General features: G+C 33.9%; 1 protein-coding gene across 1 annotated transcript in view; it reads right to left on the reverse strand.

Annotated features, from left to right (window-relative positions):
* LOC150105040 (spermatogenesis-associated serine-rich protein 2) overlaps positions 1-23,971 on the reverse strand; it is a 248,778-nt gene that overhangs the window by 8,736 nt on the left and 216,071 nt on the right. The window contains exons 13-14 of the mRNA XM_090396113.1: positions 19,143-19,280; positions 6,204-6,253 (exon numbers count right to left, since the gene is read on the reverse strand). Of these exons, the coding sequence (XP_090252239.1) occupies positions 6,204-6,253; positions 19,143-19,280 (188 nt within the window). The remainder of the gene's footprint in view (positions 1-6,203; positions 6,254-19,142; positions 19,281-23,971) is intronic.

Here is a 23,971-nt window from a genome sequence, read left to right on the forward strand (position 1 = left end):
GATCATATAATGCTGGAAAGGATTATCAGGAATGATGCCGTGTGGCAGCACTTCAGAAGGATTTATATATATGGTTGGTGGATGAATAGGAGCTCAGCCAAGTGCAAAGTATTGAACTATAGGAGCTACAGAAGGAAGACTATACATTCTGTTGGAGGAGATGTGATGGAGAGGAATAGAGAAAATAGGAAATGCAGGGATGACGGTGATATAATTAATTTCAGGAGATCCATTGCAAAAGTGGCAAAAGCGATGCAGAAGACTACTGCAAATATGGTGAAGAATGTGGGTTGGCAGAGATATGGATATGATAGTTTCCAACTGGATAAGTACTCGATCTGAATACATTTCTACTAATTTGCTCAGATCTTACCACCTAGCTCTGATGGTGGTGATTAAAGGCAGCAGGTAAAAAAAAATGCTATTGAAGATGTTAGATATCAGCTGAGGGAATTGAGAGAATATAATCCCCAGTTTGGTGGATACGATAAGGGGATAATATAATCAAATTAATTAAGGAGGTTATGGTAAGAGAGAGATGTTTAATGAACACTGGGAAGAATTTTTTTTAAAGGGCAAACAAAGAGGAAAGGACAAGAGACTATCCCTGTTGCAACTTTTAGGTTGCAAAAGGGAACAAGAAGTAGAGTTTTGCAGTGAGTGTGGTATTGGTACAGACGAGTGAATGATTTTAAGGTTTGGTATGAATGATAGAGTGGTGCCAAAACCAGACCTCAGGCAATAAGAATTACAACTTCATATGGGTTTTGCATTACTAGTAATTCCTTTTCGTCTATGATCTCTTGTACTTTTGAGCGTCGAGATTTCCATGCCATCCTGTCCAAGGTTTGTTCTTTTGCTTCTTTCAATACTAGTGATTACTATAATAAATCCCATATTACAAAAGGAGAGGATTCATAAAACACAGGAATTTATTAGTTATTGCATTAAAAATTACACCAACTAGTTTCACCACCTAAAATAGAACTATTTCCAGCTTCTTCAGGGTTAGACACATCAACACAACTATAAATACAAAGATCACAAAGTTGATTAAACGCTGAAAAACCATTAAAACAAATAGGTAAATTTATGCTAGACAATAAATGTAAAAATGTGTGGCATGCATTAGTTGTCTGCAGTTAGTAAGAGAAGGCAATTATTGGCAAAGTAAAAATTTCTAATGCTAAAAGATTAAAAAAACAACAACCAAGGACTGACACTAGGCAACAGATTTCCATATGTCACTTAGTGTCAGTCTTGGTTTTTATTCAGTGATCTGTGCAAATGGACAACTGTAACAAATTCCTTCAGAAGTCTGGAAGAAAAGTTCTCTATATAAGGCACAGTTGATAATAAACTGTGCCTGTCTTCTCTTTTATGGTCAATATCTGCAACAGGTTCTTTCTTTCAAACCTCAAATCTATGGCTTGACTGTCCTATGTAGGCTAAACCACGCAAACATTGAATTCTATAAACTCCTGGGTATTTGTAGAAGGGCATACTATCTTTAGGAGACCTCAGGAGGCTATGAACAGTTTGAATTGGTTTAAAAGTTACTCTGATGTTGTGATCTTTGAAAAGAGATACTATTTTAATTGATAAACTTCCAATATAAGGTATTGTGATGGAGTAATTGTATTGGATATTCTGGTTATTGGGAATGGAAGTGTTTGAAAATAAAAATAAAATCCTATCAGCTGTTTTTTGGAATAGCCACTAAGAGAGAGAGAGAGGAAAAGAAAAAAAAAAGGGAAAGCCTGGAATTTTGTCTTGAGTCAGTCATCACTTTGCATAATAGAAGCTGCTCTATTCTTTAAGGTATAGTTTATACCTCATTTTTGAGAAGAATGTGAAATGATGAGGCATGAAGATAAACTCCTGTATGTGAAGATTTACAATACACATCAATAGAAACAATTTCAAGCTATTTAGTGATCAAAATCATATCATGGAAAGGGAGTATCCTTTATCAAGCTTTAATGTAAATTTGATAGTAGGTTTGCAAGAGTTAAGGGAAGGCAGAAGTTGTTGCAAGCTAAGGAGAACCTATTTCCAAATAATAAAGATATCATCCACTATACTGGTGGTTTACACTTATTTCTATTAGAACAGGCCTCTCAAAATTCTCCAAGAAAAAATCATTTGAAGGAGAAAAGGGGCTGCATATAGCAAGTCCAAATTTTCGTTTGTAAAATGCACTGTTCCACTAAAAAAAAAATGGACCAGAAACAATGTTCATATAAGCCAGTGACATAAGGTGATCCCGTAAGGAGATCTAACATATTATGGTAAAGAGGGATATGACATCAAGACTTTCAAAGGATGTTGGTAGATCATCATCATCAAATTCCTGCCATGTACCTTCAAGGGGTGTACAGAATATGATAGTACTACATGAAAAAAAATTACATCATTACTAACTTCCTATCTACAATTTTCTTCCAAATCACTCTGTTACTTGTCAAGACTCCAACATTATCAGATCTTATATTTCCATCGTCTAAGGCACTTTGTACCGCATCAATCCACCTATATCTTGGTTTTCCTCTGGGTCATTTTGCTGCCAACCTGGTAGACAACACTTGTTTTGCTAATCTTTCTTCGCCCATTCTGTTTAAGTGACCATACCACCTGAGATTAGCTCTGCTAACGCATTCCTGGATGCTGACAATGTCAAGTTCTTTCCTGATATCCTTGTTTTTAATATGATATTGCCCTTGATGCCATCTGTTCATGCCAATAATCTTTCTCAGGACTCTCATATCTGCAGTCTCTAGTCAAGTGTTTTACTTCTGACCCAGCTCTCAGATCCATAAGTTAAAACTGGTTTGAACACTGTCTTGTATACAGCTAATTTAGTGTTCCGAATAATTTCTCTCTTATTCCATATGAATTTATTCAACTGACTTCCCACCATACCAGCTTTGCTGATTCTGTTGTCTATTTCTATATTTAATTTACCATCTTCAGTAAAAATCGTGCCTAAGTAGCTGAAATGTTTTACTTGTTCCACAGGTTCTCCATTCACAACACAGTTGACATTTTCAATGATTCTGCATATTTTCATTGTCTTTGTCTTTTTATTGCTGATCTTCATACCATATCTATTACAACAGCTATTCAATTTAGTCAGAGAATCTTGCAGAGTTGTAGCAGATTTGTTTAGAAGTATAACATCATCTGCATAAAGCTGACATTAACATCTCCAATTTTGATAATGTTTAATACCACTTTCCTTCATAATGTGATCCATATAGATCTGCATAAAGCTGACATTGACATCTCCAATTTTGATATCATGTTTAATACCACTTTCCTTCATAATGTGATCCATATAGATAATGAATAACAGAGGGGATAATGTACATCCTTGTCTCACACCAGATTTAACATTAAACCATCTCCCTGTACTTCCTTCAATTCTAACTGCTGACTTACAATCAAATAAAGACTAAGTATTGCTTGATATAATGCTCCATTGACACCATATAACTGTAGCATATTGAATAGCTTCTGTCTTGGCACCTTGTCATATGCCTTATCTAGATCGACAAAACTTAAATACAAATCTTTGTTATATTCCCATAATTTTTCAACTATTGGTCGTAAAGTGAAGATCTGATCCTGACAGTCTCTATTTGGCCTGAATCCAGCTTGTTCTTCACCAAGCTTTTCTCCCACAATTCTTCTCAACTTTCTCAAGTATACTTGCATAGATCTTGCCAGGAACACTCAGTAGGGAAATACCTCTGTAATTCTCACATTCAGTTTTATTTCCCTTTTTATATATTGGTTTGGTAGACGATATGTCTAAATACATGATTTTTGGACAAAATGGGAGGAATTTTTGATGTAAGATTCCGATGACCTTATATGCTGTACTAGTAGATTAGTTAGATGCTTAGTAAGATATAAGTAAGAGAGTTTATGCCTTCTACTATAGGTCTCAACAGGACATCAGGCTTGTGAATTTTTGCAACGTGTAAAGTTGTAAAATGGAGGAATAGGATATGATGACCTGAGCTTTCATAATAATTCCAGGCCCAGTGTCAGACATTTTTAAAGTAAATCATTTGTTTCTCTTGAGTTAGGTCATAATAAAGTAAGATCATAATCCAGAACAGAGCAGGTGGAAAAGTCAGAAAGCAGAGTAGTGATTTTTCTCATCATAATCCAGAACAGAGCAGGTGAAAAAGTCAGAAAGCAGAGTAGTGATTTTTCTCATCTTTTAAGATTACGATGTTCCTGTTCTTTCTGAGTGATAGTAAAGCTGTCTTTTCTGAGATATTTCCTTTTCTGGAAATATTAGATCTAGGAAGCGATGGAGAAATGAGCAGTGCAGGTTCTGATAATATTGGAAGTAACTTGCGAAAGGATACCAAATTCTTGAGGATATTTAAGTCTGTATGTTACTGAAATGAAACACCATCTATATGAGACTAGTCACCTCATTTTCAATTGAGAAGTTTCGAGAAATGTTCCTCTCACACTATGATGGGATCAGTTTTTTTCAACCAAAGGACATTAATACTATTGACCACTATATGGAAAAGAGAATGGATTGAAAATCAGCCAAAAATTGATTTAAGGAATTTCTCGTCTCAACTGGAAAGTTGATATATGCATGTTATATGCATATAAAAATTTGCCCAGGTACACAAGGGTAAATTTTTGTAAAACTGACTTCTGGATATTTTATGACAGGTGGACACAGGTTCTACAACTTTTCCTACATACATATAAGATTGATCTTAGAAGCGTACACACACACATACACTGATAGATTAAAATCAGCCGAAACAGTGAAAGCATTATCTTAGAAACACAATCAACTGTTGTGTTTGCTCTGTTTGTACAAAAGACAAAGGATTATTTTCCCCTAGTCTACACTTAACATTTTAAGTTTGAAACCAACCATACTTCAGAGGTAGATGTGTGTGGTAGTGGTGGGGGGGTGATATTTTCTTCCAGGAAATAAACAAAGCTATCAACATCCTTTTCTTTTCCCATCTCCCCATCTGCCGGCTAAGCATTTGTCAATGTTAAAAAAAAATCACATGATCTCACAAACTGAATTATGTTTTCATTTCACTTTGTCACATGCAGTAATATTATAGCATTATCACAACTGCATTCATCGCAGACTATATGAACACTTTGAATGTCAGGCATTATTAATTGTTTAAAGAATTATGTTTGTAAATGCATGTCACACCACTTGGCCTCTTTTTGGGGGAAAGAAGGATGAGAAAGAGAAATCATTACCTATTTGCTAAGACTAATTAATCTCTTTTGATATTAAACTGCACACAAATATAATTTTGTGTCAAACTTCAAAACCACAAATAGAATTCTACAAAAACTATCAAAGTATATGAGAATGTCACTCCAACTCATGTAACTGCTTTCAGATAAATTCAGAATTTTAAAGTTTAAAAAAATTCTTAAGCTATCAGGATATGATGGCTTTTGTGACATAGCAAAATAAGCTTGCCATGTCACAAAACATATTTAATGAGACAAAACGTTTTCAAGAAGGGACCAGGTTGGCTGGATGTAGTATTGCAATTGCAATTTCAATATCACACCCCATCAAAATCTTATTAAAAATATTAGCATTTAAAGCATTACTGAAACAGAACAATGCAACAATTTTCCAGAAAAGAGGTTACAACCATTACTTAAACTTGCACGAAAGTGTTAAGTGACTACCACACCTAGTTCAACAGACATTCCCTCTAACATTGCAACATTTGCTTCTTTTCTAAAATGAAGCACAAGCTCAAGAATCAAATGATTTTGATCAATAAAAGAGATCAAGGTAGAACTACAGTAAAAATGTATCAAATTAAGTGACCTATACCTATATCATTTGGAGATCCTCTATGTTAAAAAAAATAAAATAAAAAATGAGTGCTAAAAAAAGAATTTCAACATAAATTGCTGAGGCTCAATTAGTGTTTCCCCAAAAAAATCTTCAGTATGAACCTTTACTATGTTTTTGTAATACTAAATTACTATATGCTAAATAAAATACCATGAAAAATATTCCGAAGTTCCTTAAATATATTACGATATTCACAATATTATATAGTATGTGATGCTATCGCATAATTAGCTATATTAATTGCTAAATTTAGTGATATACTGAATCGATTTGATTATATGGTGACAAAATAAGCAAAACAGAAATAACTTACATTTTGCAAGTAAGGGTGATGTTCATTTGATGCTGTTAAATCTGGGACACCTATATATCACAGAAAAATATCAAAAACAGTAGTAAAGCAGTATAATTACTAGCAGTAAATTTGATAATATTAAAAATACTACTTCTACCTAAATGAAAAATTATTGATGTAAATTATCTGAGAAATCAACAGGAATAGATTATTGAACAAATACATCAGGAAGTTAAAAATCTGCAATTCTTGGAACATTATGTGTCAAGTTCATATATGTGGTAATTTGGTCTATACCTTAGCTATGTTTTGGTTTCAAAAGTTATCTGCTTGTCATGTGTGTGTATTGAGGGCTCCAGAAATACAACTTAAATCTATTAGCCACAAAAAAAATTTTACTAGGCCAAGGTATCAGTCCATTTTATATTGTTATAAGAAATACTAAATGTCATAATTGATGACAAAACAGAGTAATACATTTATTTCTTATTACATGTAATTATACAGAAATACCCTTTCTTTTAATGTGGGTTAAAAAGCACATCATAACACAACTCATTTACATAAGAGCTTCATATAGCTTCCAGTGTGTCTTTTCTTGGTTGGAAAATACCACTTAGCTGATTTATCTAAAACAAAGTCCTGCAGAGAAGGGTAATTCATATGTCATTAGTATGTCATTCAGGATGAAGGAATTCACTGATGATCTCAACTTCGCTTTTATTAAAATCTCATTCACACAATGATTTACTACTTGCTGTATAATGGTTACAATTTCAAGCAGTTTTGAGGAAAGTGGAAACGTGTCTTCTTCAAAGAGAACAGTAAGTAATAAGTCAGTGTGTATAATAATAAGTAAGTAACAAGTGACAGTGAGTATCATAAGGGCCTTGTATGTTTAAATGCTTCCCTAAAACTTCGAATTCATACCACTTTCACCAAATTTACTGGAATTGTTTCATTATTATCAAAATATTTAATGCAATGTTTATCCAAAATCTTCCAGCCAGGTAAATGCATCAAATACACTGCTTTAGCAATTTCTGATTCATTTTCACTAAATTTTTTTTAATAAAATACATTATTCCCCACCCCCAAATTTTGAATAGCTCTCTGCATTCATTATCTGAATAACATTATATTCCACATATACTATTTTAGGTTACACTGGCCAACAAAAAAAATTTTTTTTTCTGCTGATTATGATCTGACACTTGTTTTTTACTAATTTGGGTGCGCTGATTTCAAATATCAAACCCATTTTTATCTATCATGTCAGGTTTTTCCTCTATGGCATTTTCTTTTTGCTAATTTGTAAGTTTTTGATAGTTTTAAGGAGGCAGTACTATTTAGAGGATCAAAAAAATTGATTTTTTAATATTATTTTCTGAAAGTATGTACTTTTAAAAATCTGTTCCTAACTTTTTTATCAAGAAATTCGAAAAATTCCCGAAGATATAGCCTATTATTCAAAGCAGTGCACAGATCAGAATTGGAGCGCTCACCGCTCTCGCTTGTTAGTAAACAAATAAAGGCGTAACAACCTGCAACGGAACGTACTGGCGCTTTGAATGGGAGAGAGGCCGATAACCGACCTAATACATTTAGGTGATGAAAAGTAGGCGATGACAACTACCTAAAACAAATGAATGCTATATGCGTCATAGCGGACAAAGAACGATCGAAATCAGTCAATCGTTAATCGATCGTGAAAGTATGATGAGCGCTTATAACGTTTCAATAAAGTCTCTGGTTTTTTTGTCTTGTTAATTGCATGTTAGTTGGCAGTGAAGAAAATAAAACATGTCTACTACTCAAAAATGTGTCAATAGCGTAGATTCCTTCTGTACATTTGTGGCAGCTTTACTGTTCCCAGTCAAAGGACAAATATCACTGATTTCGTTAAGAAAGTGTACTTTGCATACTTTGACGTAAAACTTGCAGATCAGGACAATTCGTGGGCTCCAAATAAAGTGTGTAAGTCATGTGTAGAAAATTTACGACAGTGGAGCAAGGGAAAACGCCAAAAATTAGCTTTTGGCATTCCAATGATTTGGCGTGAACCGAAAAATCACGTAGATGATTGCTATTTTTGTTTAGTTCAGACTTCTGGTTATAATAAAAATAAGAAAAAAATTGTGTATCCAGATCTCGAGGCAGCAATTCGGCCAGTTGCTCATTCCAATGAAATAGCCGTGCCAATTTATAAAGTACTTCCTTTACTTGAGAACGAGCATGATCGGGATATGCCAGATGTTCTTGAGGAGCAAGACCCGGATGTTGATTTAGACAATGAAAATTTAATTTCTAGTTCTGGATCGCAACATTTTACTCAAGCGGAATTGAATGACTTAGTAAGAGATTTGGGCCTGTCAAAGGAATCACCGGAATTGTTAGCTTCAAGATTAAATGAAAAAAAAACTTACTGGAGCAAGATACGAAGATAACTTTTTATCGTAGCAGGGAAAGTAATCTTGTACAATATTTTAAACACGAGTGTGGGTTTGTTTACTGTAATAATGTGTCAGGTTTACTAACTGAAATGAGTGTTGTACAATATCATCCAAATGAGTGGCGTTTATTTATCGACAGTTCAAGCAGAAGTCTCAAGTGTGTCTTACTACACAATGGGAATGTATATGGCTCAATTCCTATTGGCTATTCAGTCCACTTAAAGGAAACATATGAGGACATTAAAAAGGTTCTGAAGTTATTAAAACATACAGACCATAACTGGATCATCTGTGTGGATCTTAAAATGGTGAACTTTTTACTTGGCTTTCAAAGAGGATATACAAAGTTTGTGTTTTCTATGCTTCTGGGATAGTCGAGCTAGAAACCAACACTGGAGTCAGAAACATTGGCCTCTTAGAATATCCTTAAATGTTGGAGAAAAGAATGTTATAAATCAACCTTTAATCAGCAGAGAAAAAATCATTTTTCCACCTCTACACATCAAACTAGGTCTTATGAAGCAGTATGTTAAAGCTTTAGATTTACAAGGTGACCGTTTCCAATACATATGTGAAAAATTTCCATGACTTAGTTATGAAAAAATTAAAGCCGGTGTATTTGATGGACCACAAATTAGAACTTTAATGAGAGACCCAAATTTCATCAACTCTATGAACGAAATTGAGAAAGAGTCCTGGACTTCATTTACGATGGTTGCAAATAATTTTCTTGGAAACAAAAAAGCATGCAATTACAAAGATCTAGTGGAAACAATGCTTGAAAATTTTCAGCGCCTAGGTTGCAACATGAGCATAAAGCTTCATTTCCTATACAGTCATCTTGATAGATTTCCCGAGAATTTAGGTGCTGTAAGAGATGAACAAGGCGAAAGATTTCATCAAGACTTAAAAACTATGGAAGATCGGTACCAAGGAAGATGGGATTCTCACATGATGGCCGACTACTGTTGGAGTATTCAAAGGGATTGCCAAAACAGAACACACAGCAGAAATTGCTACAAACAAGAATTTATTCCTTGAAATTCATGTGTAAGTAAAATTGTTATTTTTTTATAAATATTCTTGTAATTTTTAATGAATATTGTTAAGTAGTTATGTATCTAATTATCAGCCTCTTTCGTATTCAAAGCGCCAGTACGTGCCGTTGCAGGTTCTTACGCATTTATTTGTTTACTAACAAGCGAGAGCAGTGAGTGCTCCGATTCTGATCTGCGCACCGCTTTGAATAATAAGCTATATCTTCAGGAATTTTTCGAATTTCTTGATAAAAAGTTAGGAACAGATTTTTAAAAGTACATACTTTCAGAAAATAATATTAAAAAATCCATTTTTTTGATCCTCTAAATAGTACTACTTCCTTAAAACTATCAAAAACTTACAAATTAGCAAAAAGAAAATGCCATAGAGGAAAAACCTGACGTGATAGAGAAAAATGGGTTTGATATTTGAAATCAGCGCACCCAAATTAGTAAAAAACAAGTCTCATATAAAAGTCAGCAAAAATTGTGTTGGACTGTGTTATCTAAAAATTTCCTCTCATAAGGATGTGGAGCTTCTATAATTTCTTTTAAGGTACTGTTTACATGGTATTTGATCGACTAATTAGTAACATTTCTCTCAAAATCCGTGACAGGTATTTGAATAATGTTAAAAAATCTAACAGAAATTGAATTCTTTTTGCAAACAGTATGTCTTCATTTTTTTTAACAAGTCTTTTGATATTGCAGCATCATCACCATTCCCTTTTCCATTGCTTTTCTAATATATTGAATAAGGACTTGTGGACCAACAGGGCCATCATCTTGATTGTAAGGGAAGTGGCACTCTGTCCTCTAGCTGGATCTATCATCTTCTTTCTCTACTTTGAGGAAGATTCACTCACTTTAAAATCTTTCCTATAAGGTCTTATTAGTCAACTCTTCTTATTTTCTGAACCTTGTGCTATTAGAGTACTCGAGGGCCATGGGATCTTTCCATTTCTGGCCTATATCTATGTCCCCTCTATAAACCCCTATTATAATTCTACTCTATTCTACTATAACCTACTCCTTCCCTTTCAATATACCCTATTTCTCTATGGGTTTCAATTTGGAAGAAGGCTAGTTCAGAATCCTGAAGGTAGCAGCCCTACCACTGGACTATCCATCGCAAGGCTAGTCACCTGACAGAGAAAGGTAATCGGAATGAATCTATGGAAAACGACCCTAGAATGGAAAATGTAAAACTAAAATGGAAACGACAAAATATAATACATATAGCAAAGTGGAATGTAAGAGAAATAGCATATAAAGAAATAGAATTAGACCAAATATTAAATGAAAGAAATTTTCAAGCAGTAATCACTGAAACAAAAAAGAAATTAAAAGGACCCATGAGAAATGAAAATTTTAATGTAACATATAGTGGAGTTGACAGAAACCAAAGAGCACAAGCAGGTGTTATGAGTTGGATTCATAATTCCCTTTCAAAACAGTTAAACCATTATAAATTATGGAATGAAAGAATAATAGAAGCTAGAATAAAAATAGATAGATTATTTAAGAATAATTGGTTTGTATGCCCCAGAAGAAGGAAGAGAACAGGATAATATTGAATTTTAAAATCAGTTACAAAATATATATAATAAAATAAATAAAAATGATTATGCAATATTAGCAGGAGACTTAAATGCAAGAATTGGACACAAAAAAAATTAATAATAATATAGGAATATATGGAGAACATACTCTAAACAGGAATGGTAAAAAATTGATCAACTTTGTAGTTTATAATAACCTAAAAATAATGAATTCTCTCTATAAACATATAAAGACATACATAAATATACTTGGGCAGCAAGAGGATGGAAATGGAAATCATTATTAGATTATTTTATCTTAAATGAAAAGACAAAGTTCTCTTTAGATGTTAGAGTTTACAGAGGATATGAAATTAGCAACCACTTCCTTGTTAAAATAAAATTAAGATTACTACCTAGATGGCTACAAATAACAAGAACAGAAAGAAAATTTAAAACAGTAAAGATGGTAAATTAAATATGGAAATAGACAACAGAATCAACAAAGAGAGAAATTAGTCAGAATACTAAATTAGCTGTATACAAGATAGTGTTCAAACCAGTTTTAACTTATGGATCTGAGAGCTGGGTCAGAAATAAAACACTTGACCAAAGACTAGAGAACGCAGATATGAGAGTCCTGAGAAAGATTAGAGGTGCGAACAGATGGCATCAATGGCAATATAATATTAAAAAAGAGGACATTAGGAAAGAACGTGACATTGTCAGCATCCAGGAATGCGTTGGCAGAGCTAACATCAGGTGTTATGGTCACTTAAACAGAATGGGCGAGGAAAGATTAGCAAAACAAGTGTTCTCTGCCAGGTTGGCAGGAAAACAACCCAGAGGAAGACCAAGATATTGGTGGATTGATACAGTAGAAAGTGCCTTAGATGATAGAAATATAAGATCTGATAATGTTATAGTCTTGATAAGTAACAGACTGATTTGGAGGAAAATGTAGATAGGAAGTTAGTAATGATGTAAATTTTTCATGTAGTACTATCATATCCTGTACACCCCCTTGAGGGTACATGTCAGGAATTTGATGATGATGAAGTACATTATTAAATGGCATAAATATACAGTGGCTATATGAAAAGAATTAACCAATATTTAGATAAAATAAAACAAAATGAAGAAATAGAAAGGCTTAATATAAAAACAATACTAAATACAGCAACAAATGAAAGACCAAAAACTTCAATAAAAAGAAAAAAAAAAGAATGAAAAAAAAACAGATATGGGACAATATAATCAAAATGAAAAAAGAAGCCTACCATAAACGGTTAAGCAATAAAAGATTAGAAGATGAAATAGAATATAAAAGAATAAGAGCCATAGCTAAAAGAGAAGTCAGAAAAAGAACGAATCATGGAAAACTTTGTTTCTAATTTAGAACATGATTTATATAAAATAAGACCCAATGTATATAAGATTTTGAAACACTTAAGTACAGATATTAAACAAAACATAAAATTAAATTTTAAATAACAAACTAATAATCTGAAAACTTTATTTTAGAAGTACAAAATGGATTTAGAAAAGGACGATCATGTATAGACACCCGGCCTTTTGCCTAAAACGAATAATAGAGAAAAGAAGAAAATACAATTTAGAAACACATATTACGTTTATTTATTTTGAAAAAGCATTTGACAAAGTTAAAAGAAGCATTTTATTTAACATATTAAAAGAAAGACAAATACCAAATAATATTCTAAAAGCTATCATAAGTATATATGAAAATAATCAAATAAAAATAAAATTAAATTATTTGTATATCATATCTGAGAGAGATATGATATACAAATATCATATCTGAGAGAGATAAATCTAGGAGTCCAACAGGGATGTCCCCTTTCAGCAACTCTTTTTAATATTTATCTAAATGAAATAATAATAAAATGGAATAAAAATTTCTATCAAGGTATTAAACTTTCTCCTACCATGAACTTAAATACTCTCCTTTTTGCCAATGACCAAGTAATAATTACAAATTTGGAGGATAACTTCATCATCATCATCAAATTCCTGCTATGTACCCTCAAAGGGTGTACAGGATATGATAGTACTACATGAAAAATTTACTTCATTACTAACTTCCTATCTACAATTTTCCTCCAAATCAGTCTGTTACGTGTCAAGACTCCAACATTATCAGATCTTATATTTCTATCGTCTAAGGCAATTTGTACCATATCAATCCACCTATATCTTGGTCTTCCTCTGGGTTGTTTTGCTGCCAACCTGGCAGAGAACACTTGTTTTGCTAATCTTTCTTCGCCCATTCTGTTTAAGTGACCATACCACCTGAGATTGCCTCTGCTAACGCATTCCTGGATGTTGACAATGTCAAGTTCTTTCCTAATATCCTTGTTTTTAATATGATATTGCAATTGATGCCATCTGTTCATGCCTATAATCTTTCTCACGACTCTCATATCTGCGGTCTCTAGTCTTTGGTCAAGTGTTTCACTTCTAACCCAGCTCTCGGATCCATAAGTTAAACCTGGTTTGAACACTGTCTTGTATACAGCTAATTTAGTGTTCCGACTAATTTCTCTCTTATTCCATATGAATTTATTCAATTGACTTCCCACCATACCAGCTTTGCTGATTCTGTTGTCTATTTCTATATTTAATTTACCATCTTCAGTAAAAATTGTGCCTAAAGTAGCTGAAATGTTTTACTTGTTCCACAGGTTCTCCATTCACAACACAGTTGACATTTTCAATGATTCTACCAATTTTCATTGTCTTTGTCTTTTTATTGCTGACCTTCATACCATATCTATAACAACAGCTATTCAATTTAGTCAGAGAATCTTGCAGACTTGTAGCGGATTTATTCAGAAGTATAACATCATCCGCATAAAGCAAAGAGCTGACATTAACATCTCCAATTTTGATATCATGTTTAATACCACTTTCCTTCATAATGTGATCCATATAGATAATGAATAACAGAGAGGATAATGTACATCCTTGTCTCACACCAGATTTAACATTAAACCATCTTCCTGTACTTCCTTCAATTCTAACTGCTGACTTGCAATTCAAATAAAGACTAAGTATTGCTTGATATAATGCCTCATTGACACCATATAACTGTAGTGTATTGAATAGCTTCTCTCTTGGCACCTTGTCATATGCCTTTTCCAAATCGACAAAACTTAAATACAGATCTGTTATATTCCCATGCTTTCTCGACTATTTGTCGTAAAGTGAAGATCTGATCCTGACAGCCTCTATTTGGCCTGAATCCAGCTTGTTCTTCAACAAGCTTTTCTTCCACAATTCTTCTCAACCGTTTCTCAAGTATACTTACATAGATCTTGCCAGGAACACTCAATAGGGAAATACCTCTGTAATTCTTACATTCAGTTTTATTTCCCTTTTTATATATGGGCACAAAAAACGAAATCGGGAATTCGTCCTTCTGTCCAGGTTTTCTGAACTATGCAGTGCAGCCACTGTAACACTTTTATACCACCATACTTCAGCATTTCTGGTCGAATATCATCTACTCCTGCTGCCTTTCCACATTTTAAGCCTTTGATGGCTTTTTCTACTTCAAGTATGGATATGTATTCCTGACTTGTATGCCTGGTCAGTGTTTTTTTATCACTGTGCTGTCATCACTGCTTGTTTAATTTAGGAATTTTTTAAAAGACAATTACTCCATACTTCAAGGATATCTTTTTCTCCCGTTTTCATGTCACCTTTATCATCTCTAACTCCTTTTACAGCACTCTTTCCCCCATTCCTAAGCTTCTTCAACAACCTCCAGAATATTTTGCCACCTTCTTGTTATTTATTTTCTATATTCTTGCCAAAGTTCTCCCATGACTTTTGTTTAGCTAGTTTTACACAGCGTTTAGCATTCTTGCATTTGTCTCTGTATTCTCTAAGAGCACAAGCTAGCTTATTTGACAGGAACTTTTGATATGCTTTCTTCTTTTCCTTCACTGCCTCTTTAACTTCCTGTGTCCACCAGGGAGTTCTGAATTTTTTATCCTTGCAGACGACCTCACCACTTGCCTCTCTGGCAGAATCAATCAACGTTTCCTTCAGAGTTTGCCACTGAATCTCCAAGGTTTGATTCCTGTTCTCAACCTCTTTCATTTTTCTTTCAATAATCTTTGTGTATTTTAGTCTACAGTTTCCATCTGAGAGCTGCTCAATTTTTATTCTCTTTAAAACTTTCTTACATATTATTCTTTTCAATATGAAATTCAATTTTATCCTGCTCAAGACTAAATAGTGATCACTTCCAATTTCAAATCCTCTGTACACTCTGGTGTCTTGCACCAGGGAGAAAACATCACTATCAACAATAGCATAGTCAATGAGACTTTTCTTATTCCTTGCCTCTTCTCTCCATGTGAATTTGTGCACATTTTTATGTTGGAACATGGTGTTAGTAATAACCAGTCCATGTACTGAGCAGAAATCCAACAGATATTTGCCATTATTATTAGCTTTGCTTTTTTCTCTAAATTTTCCCAAAATATTTTTTTTGTCTCAATCATTTCTTACTCTGCTATTTAGATCCCCAACAAGGACCAACTTTTCCTTTTTTCATTGTGTCAGTTGCTTTTTCTAAAGCCTCAAAAAATTCCTCCACTTCTACCTTAGTAGAACCTTCTGTGGGACCATAGGCACAAATAAGTCTCATTGTCCAGTTCCCCATTCTCATATTTGCCCACATTACTCTACTTGAGAATGACTGCCATTCAAGAAGATTAGCCTCATATTTTGTATTGAATACTATGGCTACTCCTTTTCCTTGATTGTCATTGCCTGAATATAACATTTTGTATTTATTGCTCAGAAAGATCTCACCAGTTTTTGTCTTTTTTGTTCAGTCACCCCTATTATGTCGATCTGGTACTTATCTAATTCCTCAGCTAGCTCCATTTCTTTGCCATTCAGGCTTCTTACGTTGATAGTACCGATCTTTAACTCTGGTGATGTTGAGTTGGGGTTTGTTTTCAGATTTGTTCCAGTAGCTGACTTTTCGCTGTTCGCTCTAGTTCCCTGACGAAAACAACGGGGGCCTTGTTTAACTGGGTGACGCCCCAGCCGGCATGAAATTTTGTCATGTTGTACCATCGTTTTTTATTTTGGTTTAACCAATAAGAATACAATTTGGTCGGCTAAATCTCAAATTGCCAGCCCATCCTCGTTCGTTCAGTATCCATGTAGATACCCAACAAGGTGCACCATGAGAAGGTGAGGATTGGACATTAGGTCAGAAGCCCTGGTTGGTTCTCTGCATTACTTTAAAGGCTATGTGGAGGTCTCCTCTCAGTTATACAGCTTTGACCCTTAAGCACCCCTTAAGATACTTACAAAAAGATATTTTAAATTAAAATGAGATAGCCAAAGATTATGGAATGATAATATCAACAGAAAAATAAAATACAATGGCCTTTAAAGGACAACAGGACAAGATCCAGTAAGAACTAAAATAGTAATAGATAACAAGATTTTAGAACAGGTGAATTCATTTAACTACCTAGGATGTATGATTATATATGAAAGTGATATAAACCTAAAAATTGCAAAATATTTAAAAATAACCGGTGTAATTAATTCCATATTAAACCAAACCTAGTACATAAACAAACCAGATTAAAAGTATACAATACATTAGCCCTATGAGTCATATTGTATGGAAGTGAAATCTGGACAATAAAACAATAAGACAAAGATTAATAATAGCTGAAATAAAGTTTATAAGAAAAACTTCAAAGTATACTCTATTTGATCACAAAAGAAATGAAGAAATTATGAAAGAATTAAACCAAGTATCAGTAATAGAAAACATTAAAAAATATAAACATAAATGGATGGAACATGTTCAAAGAATGAAAACAGAAAGATTACCAAAACAAGCATTAAATCACAAACCATTAGGGAAAAAAAAAAAAAACCAGGACGTCCTCTTAAGGGATTCAATGATAATTGCTAAGGCCAGAACAGGCCACTCTAGGCCTAAATACTTGACAGGCATGATGATGTCATCACAAGAACAGATAAAGGTAATGCCACAGTCATCCTTAATGCCATGGAATATAATAAAAAAAATGGATATTATTCTCGAAGATTGCACTACCTACATCCCCTACACCACACCACATCACATCACAATCCTACAAAAATGCAAGTTAAAAAACTTACTTCATGGCCACCAGACAAAAAAAAAAAAAAACACCTCAAACCCTTTGATTCTTGTCCCCCCCGATACGGTTTACATAAAATCCCCAAATTGAATTCTCCCCTGAGACTTATAATAGATTACACGGATGCTCCATGCTACAAATTGTCAAAACAGCTGGCAAATTCTCTCTTACCCCCCCACTGGACTTATCACATTCCATATAAAAAAAACGCTACCCATTTTATAACCTTGATTGAAAATCTAACTTCAATTTTTACATGGAACATTTTGAAAAACAAGCCATAAACTCAGCCCCTCTCAAACCTTCTATGTGGCTAAGATAGATAGATGATGTGTTCTCTATTTAGACTCATGGCCTAGATACATTACACTTCTTCCTCAGTCACCTCAATAGTCTGCATCCAAGAATCCAGTTTATGATGGAAAAGAACAATATTTTACCCTTCCTAGACACCTTAGTAACATGCCTTCCGAATGATAACCTCTCCTTCACTATATGTAGAAAATCCACTCACACAGGCAGATATACTCGCAAATCTTCCCACCACCATCCCTTTTAAAAATATGACTTCATTAAAATTCTAACCAATAGAGCCTATAATCTTTGTTCCAGTGGAACAACTTTGTTAAAGTTGTTTAACTGAATCAAATGCTTTTTCTTAGTCTATATAGGCCAGACATAAGAGTTTATTGTATTCAATTGATTTTTCAATGAGCTGTCTTAATGTGTGAATATGGTCCAAAGTATTGTAATTCTTTCTAAATCCAGCTTGTTCACAGACTTGCAAATTGAGTTATAAAGAGAAAAATGGGGAGCTAAGCAGATGGCATCAATGGCAGAATCATATTACAAATAAAGATATCAGAAAGGAACTGGACATTGCCACCATCCTTACATACCCATTTTGATACATATCCAGAGCCTTTTCTGGTCCAGCACCTCAATTCATGACATGTGGAACCAACAATGGGCTAAGAACTTGCCAATAAATGGCTCTCTTGAGAAAGACCCCTGCAGCCACCAGTTGGGCTTCATCCTTCTGAGAAGGCTATGGACAACTATTAACAGAATCAGATATTGAACTACGGCAGATGCGGCTACCTCCTACATAAATGGAACATGACAAATAGCCCCTACTGTGACTGCATCCATATTCTACAGAGTATTAAACATATCATTAATGGCTTGAATATGTTATTAAGCCATTATATGCATCTACAAGTGAAAAAAAAAAAAAAAGATTTGCTATATAATGGTAGTCTGGAACCTAATGTGTCATATGACCTGGGTATGCCTGTATAATAACAACCAAATGTGATTTTTCATTTAAAATACATATGCTGATTATCAATATAGATGAATGGACAAACAACCACACAAGGTAAAATTAATATTAACACACATGCTTTATCATGAAAGGGCCACCCTGCGCAAGTGTGCAGGTTGTGCCCTGCACAAAAGGCACCTGATCAGGAGGGGTGTCATTTCATTTAAATTTTCATTTTATTTGCAAATTCTATTTTATGGGGATGCTGAAGTATAACTTTGAACAAAGGTGCCTCTTACTCACAGGGCAGCATTGACTATTACTAAAAGTATACAATAATTACAACAGCCAAATGTGACACCAATTTTACAAAATATTTATCAATTAATAATACATCGGTATATCATCTGTATGTGCAATTTATTTAAAGGAATATTGTATACAGATGAAAAAAAAATCAATCCTTACCAGTTTTCTCAGATAATGAGGGTACGTTATCTGCTGCTGCTGGTGAAGGTAATGCCTGACTAGGTTCAGGATTTACAGAACTTGTTGCAGATGATACCGAGTGACGTCGTTGGCTATAATGATTTTTTACATGGTTAACTGCAAAGTAAAATAAAAAAAATTATGACTGATTAAAAGCTTTAAACTGTGAAGACTCGATCAACATCTAATTAACTATTCATCACATAAGATGAAAGTAAATATAATTATTTACATGAACTTGAATCATATTGTTTTAGATTCATAATAATACAAGTTATTTTTCTATGAAGAAAGCATTCCATTCCATAGAATCTTTTTCTTCTTTTCCTACCTGATTATTGTAATTTGTAAAACAAATTACATTAATCAGGTAAAATATATCCAGAAGTAGACTGAGGATTTCGTACCTTTTGAGAGTCTACACTACACTAATTTCTTCTTTCCTAATTTCCCTCTTCTAATGTCCATATATATACCTAATGAACATAGGTAATCACCACAATTATAAAATGTTATAAACAGAAATTATATTGTTGGCTAAGATATAATCCAATGAACTATTTACAATTTAATTAAAAAAAAAATGAGTAAAAAAGGTTCCCAAATAATATATGGGAAACATGAATTGCCCACCATACAATTTGTCCTTGAAATGAACAGGCATTTCCATGATGTCCAAAGACCCATTGTGGAAAGCAGACACTTATTATTTCCACAATATCTATCACACCTGTCTTGAAATTCATTCATGGAACAATGCACTGACTGAACCACCTGATAATCCAATTCTATATGATTCACCATCTCCAAGCAAAAAATACAGTCCTCACATCCTTGCTAACCATGTTTATACTCAATTCAAGAATTAATTTCTTGTTCTCTTCCTCCCTGTCATATACTAAATTTCCACCTCTCTGAAGCAAGAATGTTAACATTCTTGCTTCAAAGTATTCAAAATACTTTAGAAGCCTAGCTTTTAATGACTCAGTGCCTGCCTGAGGAGAACAAGAGATGGTAATAATGTGATTGTTTCCCATTACCTTCCATGTGGCAATGATAAAGGTCTGAGCAGAAACCTTAACCTAAAGTCACAACTAAACCTCCATAGGAACAACACTTTCTAAAGGAAATTCACTGTAGTCACTATCCACAATAACACCAATCCTCTGGCTCCTGAGAGTTCATTATAGTGATAGTCAACTGTATTAAGGGGACTTTGAGTAGCATGTGACTTCTCACCACACATGGACATTCATAGTAAAGGAGAGGCTGGTAATACTGAGTTTGGATTCACTTCAAATTACTTTGGAAAAATTTCAGAGACTAGTAGTAAGTCTACCTTAATCTCATGTTGATACATTTCCTCTCTCCCTCCCTCTCCTATTGATACATTAAAAAACCTCAATAAAAGCAAAATGAACATAACCAGGTTCTTAGAAATAAATTCTGAAGATTCACCTGTGGTAGGGATCAAATTTCCACCCGATATCACTGCCCTCTTTGACCAATGGACACATTTAATGTGACAAAATTTCAAAAAGAATGTATGGCCATGTGCTCACCACTCTCCCCCCCATCCCCCACAGCTAACTTTTGCATGGAAAACTTCAAGCAACGAGCTATAGATTCAGCATGCCTAAATCCGAAAATTTTGTTCAGATATGATGCCATCTGATCTCACAGCCACCAATCATTAAATGCATTCCTAATTCATCAACTCTCTTCCTTTTCTAGACACACCTGTCACATGTCTCTCCTCAGGCTGTTTGTCCTTCACAGTTGACCATAAATCTCAGACATGAACTGTTAACTAAAATACACAAAGATTATTGAAGAAAAAATGAAAGAGTTTAAGAATAGGAATCAAACCTTGGAGATTCAGTGACAAACTCTGAAGAAAACATTGATTGATTCTGCCAGAGAGGCATGTGGTGAGGTTGTCTGCAAGGATAAAAAAAATCAGAAATCCCTGGTGGACACAGGAAGTTAAAGAGGCAGTGAAGGAAAAGAAGAAAGCATATCAAAAGTTCCTGTCAAATAAGCCAGCTTGTGCTCTTAGAGAATACAGACAAATGCAAGAATGCTCAACACTGTGTAAAACTAGCTAAACAAAAGTCATGGGAGGACTTTGGCAAGAATATAGAAAATAAATAGTAAGAAGGTGGCAAAATGTTCTGGAGGTTGCTGAAGAAGCTTACGAATGGAGGAAAGAGTGCTGTAAAAGGAGTTAGAGATGATAAAGGTGACATGAAAACAGGAGAAAAAGATATCCTTGAAGTATGGAGTAATTACTTTGAAAAACTGTTAAATGAAACAAGCAGTGATGACAGCGCAGTGGTAAAAAACACTGACCAGGCATGCAGTCAGGAATACATATCCATACTTGAAGTAGAAAAAGCCATCAAAGGCTTGAAATGTGGAAAGGCAGCAGGAGTAGATATTTGGCCAGAAATGCTGAAGTATGGTGGTATAAGAGTCTTACAGTGGCTGCACTGCATAGTTCAGAAAGCCTGGACAGAGGAACGAATTCCCAATGATTGGAGTAGAGCTCTCATAGTACCCATATATAAAAAGGGAAATAAATCTGAATGTGAGAATTACAGAGGTATTTCCCTACTGAGTGTTCCTGGCAAGTATACTTGAGAAGAATTGTGGAAGAAAAGCTTGTTGAAGAACAAGCTGGATTCAGGCCAAATAGAGGCTGTCAGGATCAGATCTTCACTTTACGACAAATAGTCGAGAAAGCATGGGAATATAACAGAGATCTGTATTTAAGTTTTGTCGATCCAGATAAGGCATATGACAAGGTGCCAAGGGAGAAGCTATTCAATACGCTACAGTTATATGGTGTCAATGGAGCATTATATCGAGCAATACTTAGTCTTTATTTGATTGTAAGTCAGCAGTTAGAATTGAAGGAAGTACAGGAAGATGGTTTAATGTTAAATCTAGTGTGAGACAAGTATGTACATTATCCCTTCAGTTATTCATTATCTATATGGATTACATTATGAAGGAAAGTGGTATTAAACATGATATCAAAATTGGAGATGTTAATGTCAGCTCTTTGCTTTATGCAGATGATGTTATACTTCTAAATAAATTTGCTACAAGTCTGCAAGATTCTCTGACTAAATTGAATAGCTGTTGTAATAATAGATATGGTATGAAGGTCAGCAATAAAAAGACAAAGACAATGAAAATAGGCAGAATCATTGAAAATGTCAACTGTGTTGTGAATGGAGAACCTGTGGAACAAGTAAAATATTTCAGCTACTTAGGCACAATTTTTTACTGAAGATGGTAAATTAAATATAGAAATAGACAACAGAATCAGAAAAGCTGGTATGGTGGGAAGTCAGTTGAATAAATTCATATGGAATAAGAGAGAAATTAGTCGGAATACTAAATTAGTTGTATACAAGACAGTGTTCAAACCAGTTTTAACTTATGGATCTGAGAGCTGGGTCAGAAGCAAAACACTTGACCAAAGACTAGAGACCGCAGATATGAGAGTCCTGAGAAAGATTATAGGCGTGAACAGATGGCATCAATGGCAATATCATTAAAAACGAGGATATTAGGAAAGAACTTGACATTATCAACATCCAGGAATGTGTTAGCAAATTATCTCAGGTATTATGGTCACTTAAACAGAATGGGCGAGGAAAGATTAGCAAAACAAGTGTTCTCTGCCAGGTTGGCAGCAAAACGACCCAGAGGAAGACCAAGATATAGGTGGATTGATACGGTACAAAGTGCCTTAGATGATGTAGATAGGAAGTTAGTAATGATGTAATTTTTTTCATGTAGTACTATCATATCCTGTACACCCCTTGAGGGTACATAGCAGGAATTTGATGATGATGATGATGAGAAACTATTGGGAAAATAGATTTATCCAAAGAAATAAGATAAAGAGCTTATCTAACAGGACTATGCATCATTATAATCACTTTTTTTCCACTTTTGTTTAGGTATGATAACTATCTCATCAATATAGAAGCAATATCAAAGTAAATGGGACACTTGATCGATGACAAAGGTCTTCAAAATTTAGCAAAAACTCAATAAATGAATACTGAGAAAAGGGAGTCAAATATCAATGAAAATAAAAAAATAATAATAATAAAAGTGAAAATATTGAAATCTAATTGTACTTATCACACAAATGTAATCCTCCTCCTCAAGACAAAATTCCTGATATGTAACTTTGAGGTAAATACAGGAAACCATGATAGCACTACTACCAGTAATTTTCTTACAAATTAATCTTATTTGTCAAGAATATTAATAGCCAGATTTTATATTCTATTCTTGTATCAGTAGCAACCTGCTAAGATCTTGGTTCTTGGTCTTCCATTGAGTTTTTTCTGGCATCAAACACCTCTTTTGCTAACCTTTCTTCTTCCATTGTTTGGGAACAACTATACTATCGCAGATTAACTCTGTTTTATCATTTAAAATGAATGTTAAAAGTAATTGAAAATAGATCTTATCACAAGTGCAAATATTATCATCAGGTAAAGCCAAATTGATTTCAAGAAAGGCCAAAAAAATGTCAGGCTCCTTTATGATATCTTCAATTTTTAATAGAATGCATATGTTCACTCCACTAATTTTTCTCAGAACTCTCATTCCTGTGGGCTTATCTGATCTCAACTTATTTCTAATCCAACACTATGATCCACATGTTTAAAATTTGTTAGAACATTGTCTTGTATATTACAAGTTTAGAGTTTTGATTAATGTTTCTTTTATTCCATATAAATTTATTCAATTGGCCTCTTACTATACTATCTTTGCTC

The sequence above is a fragment of the Typopeltis vanoorti genome, chromosome 7 (assembly GCF_054136105.1).
Source record: "Typopeltis vanoorti isolate ZY-2024b chromosome 7, IOZ_Tvanoo_1.0, whole genome shotgun sequence".
Taxonomy (NCBI): Eukaryota; Metazoa; Arthropoda; class Arachnida; order Uropygi; family Thelyphonidae; genus Typopeltis; species Typopeltis vanoorti.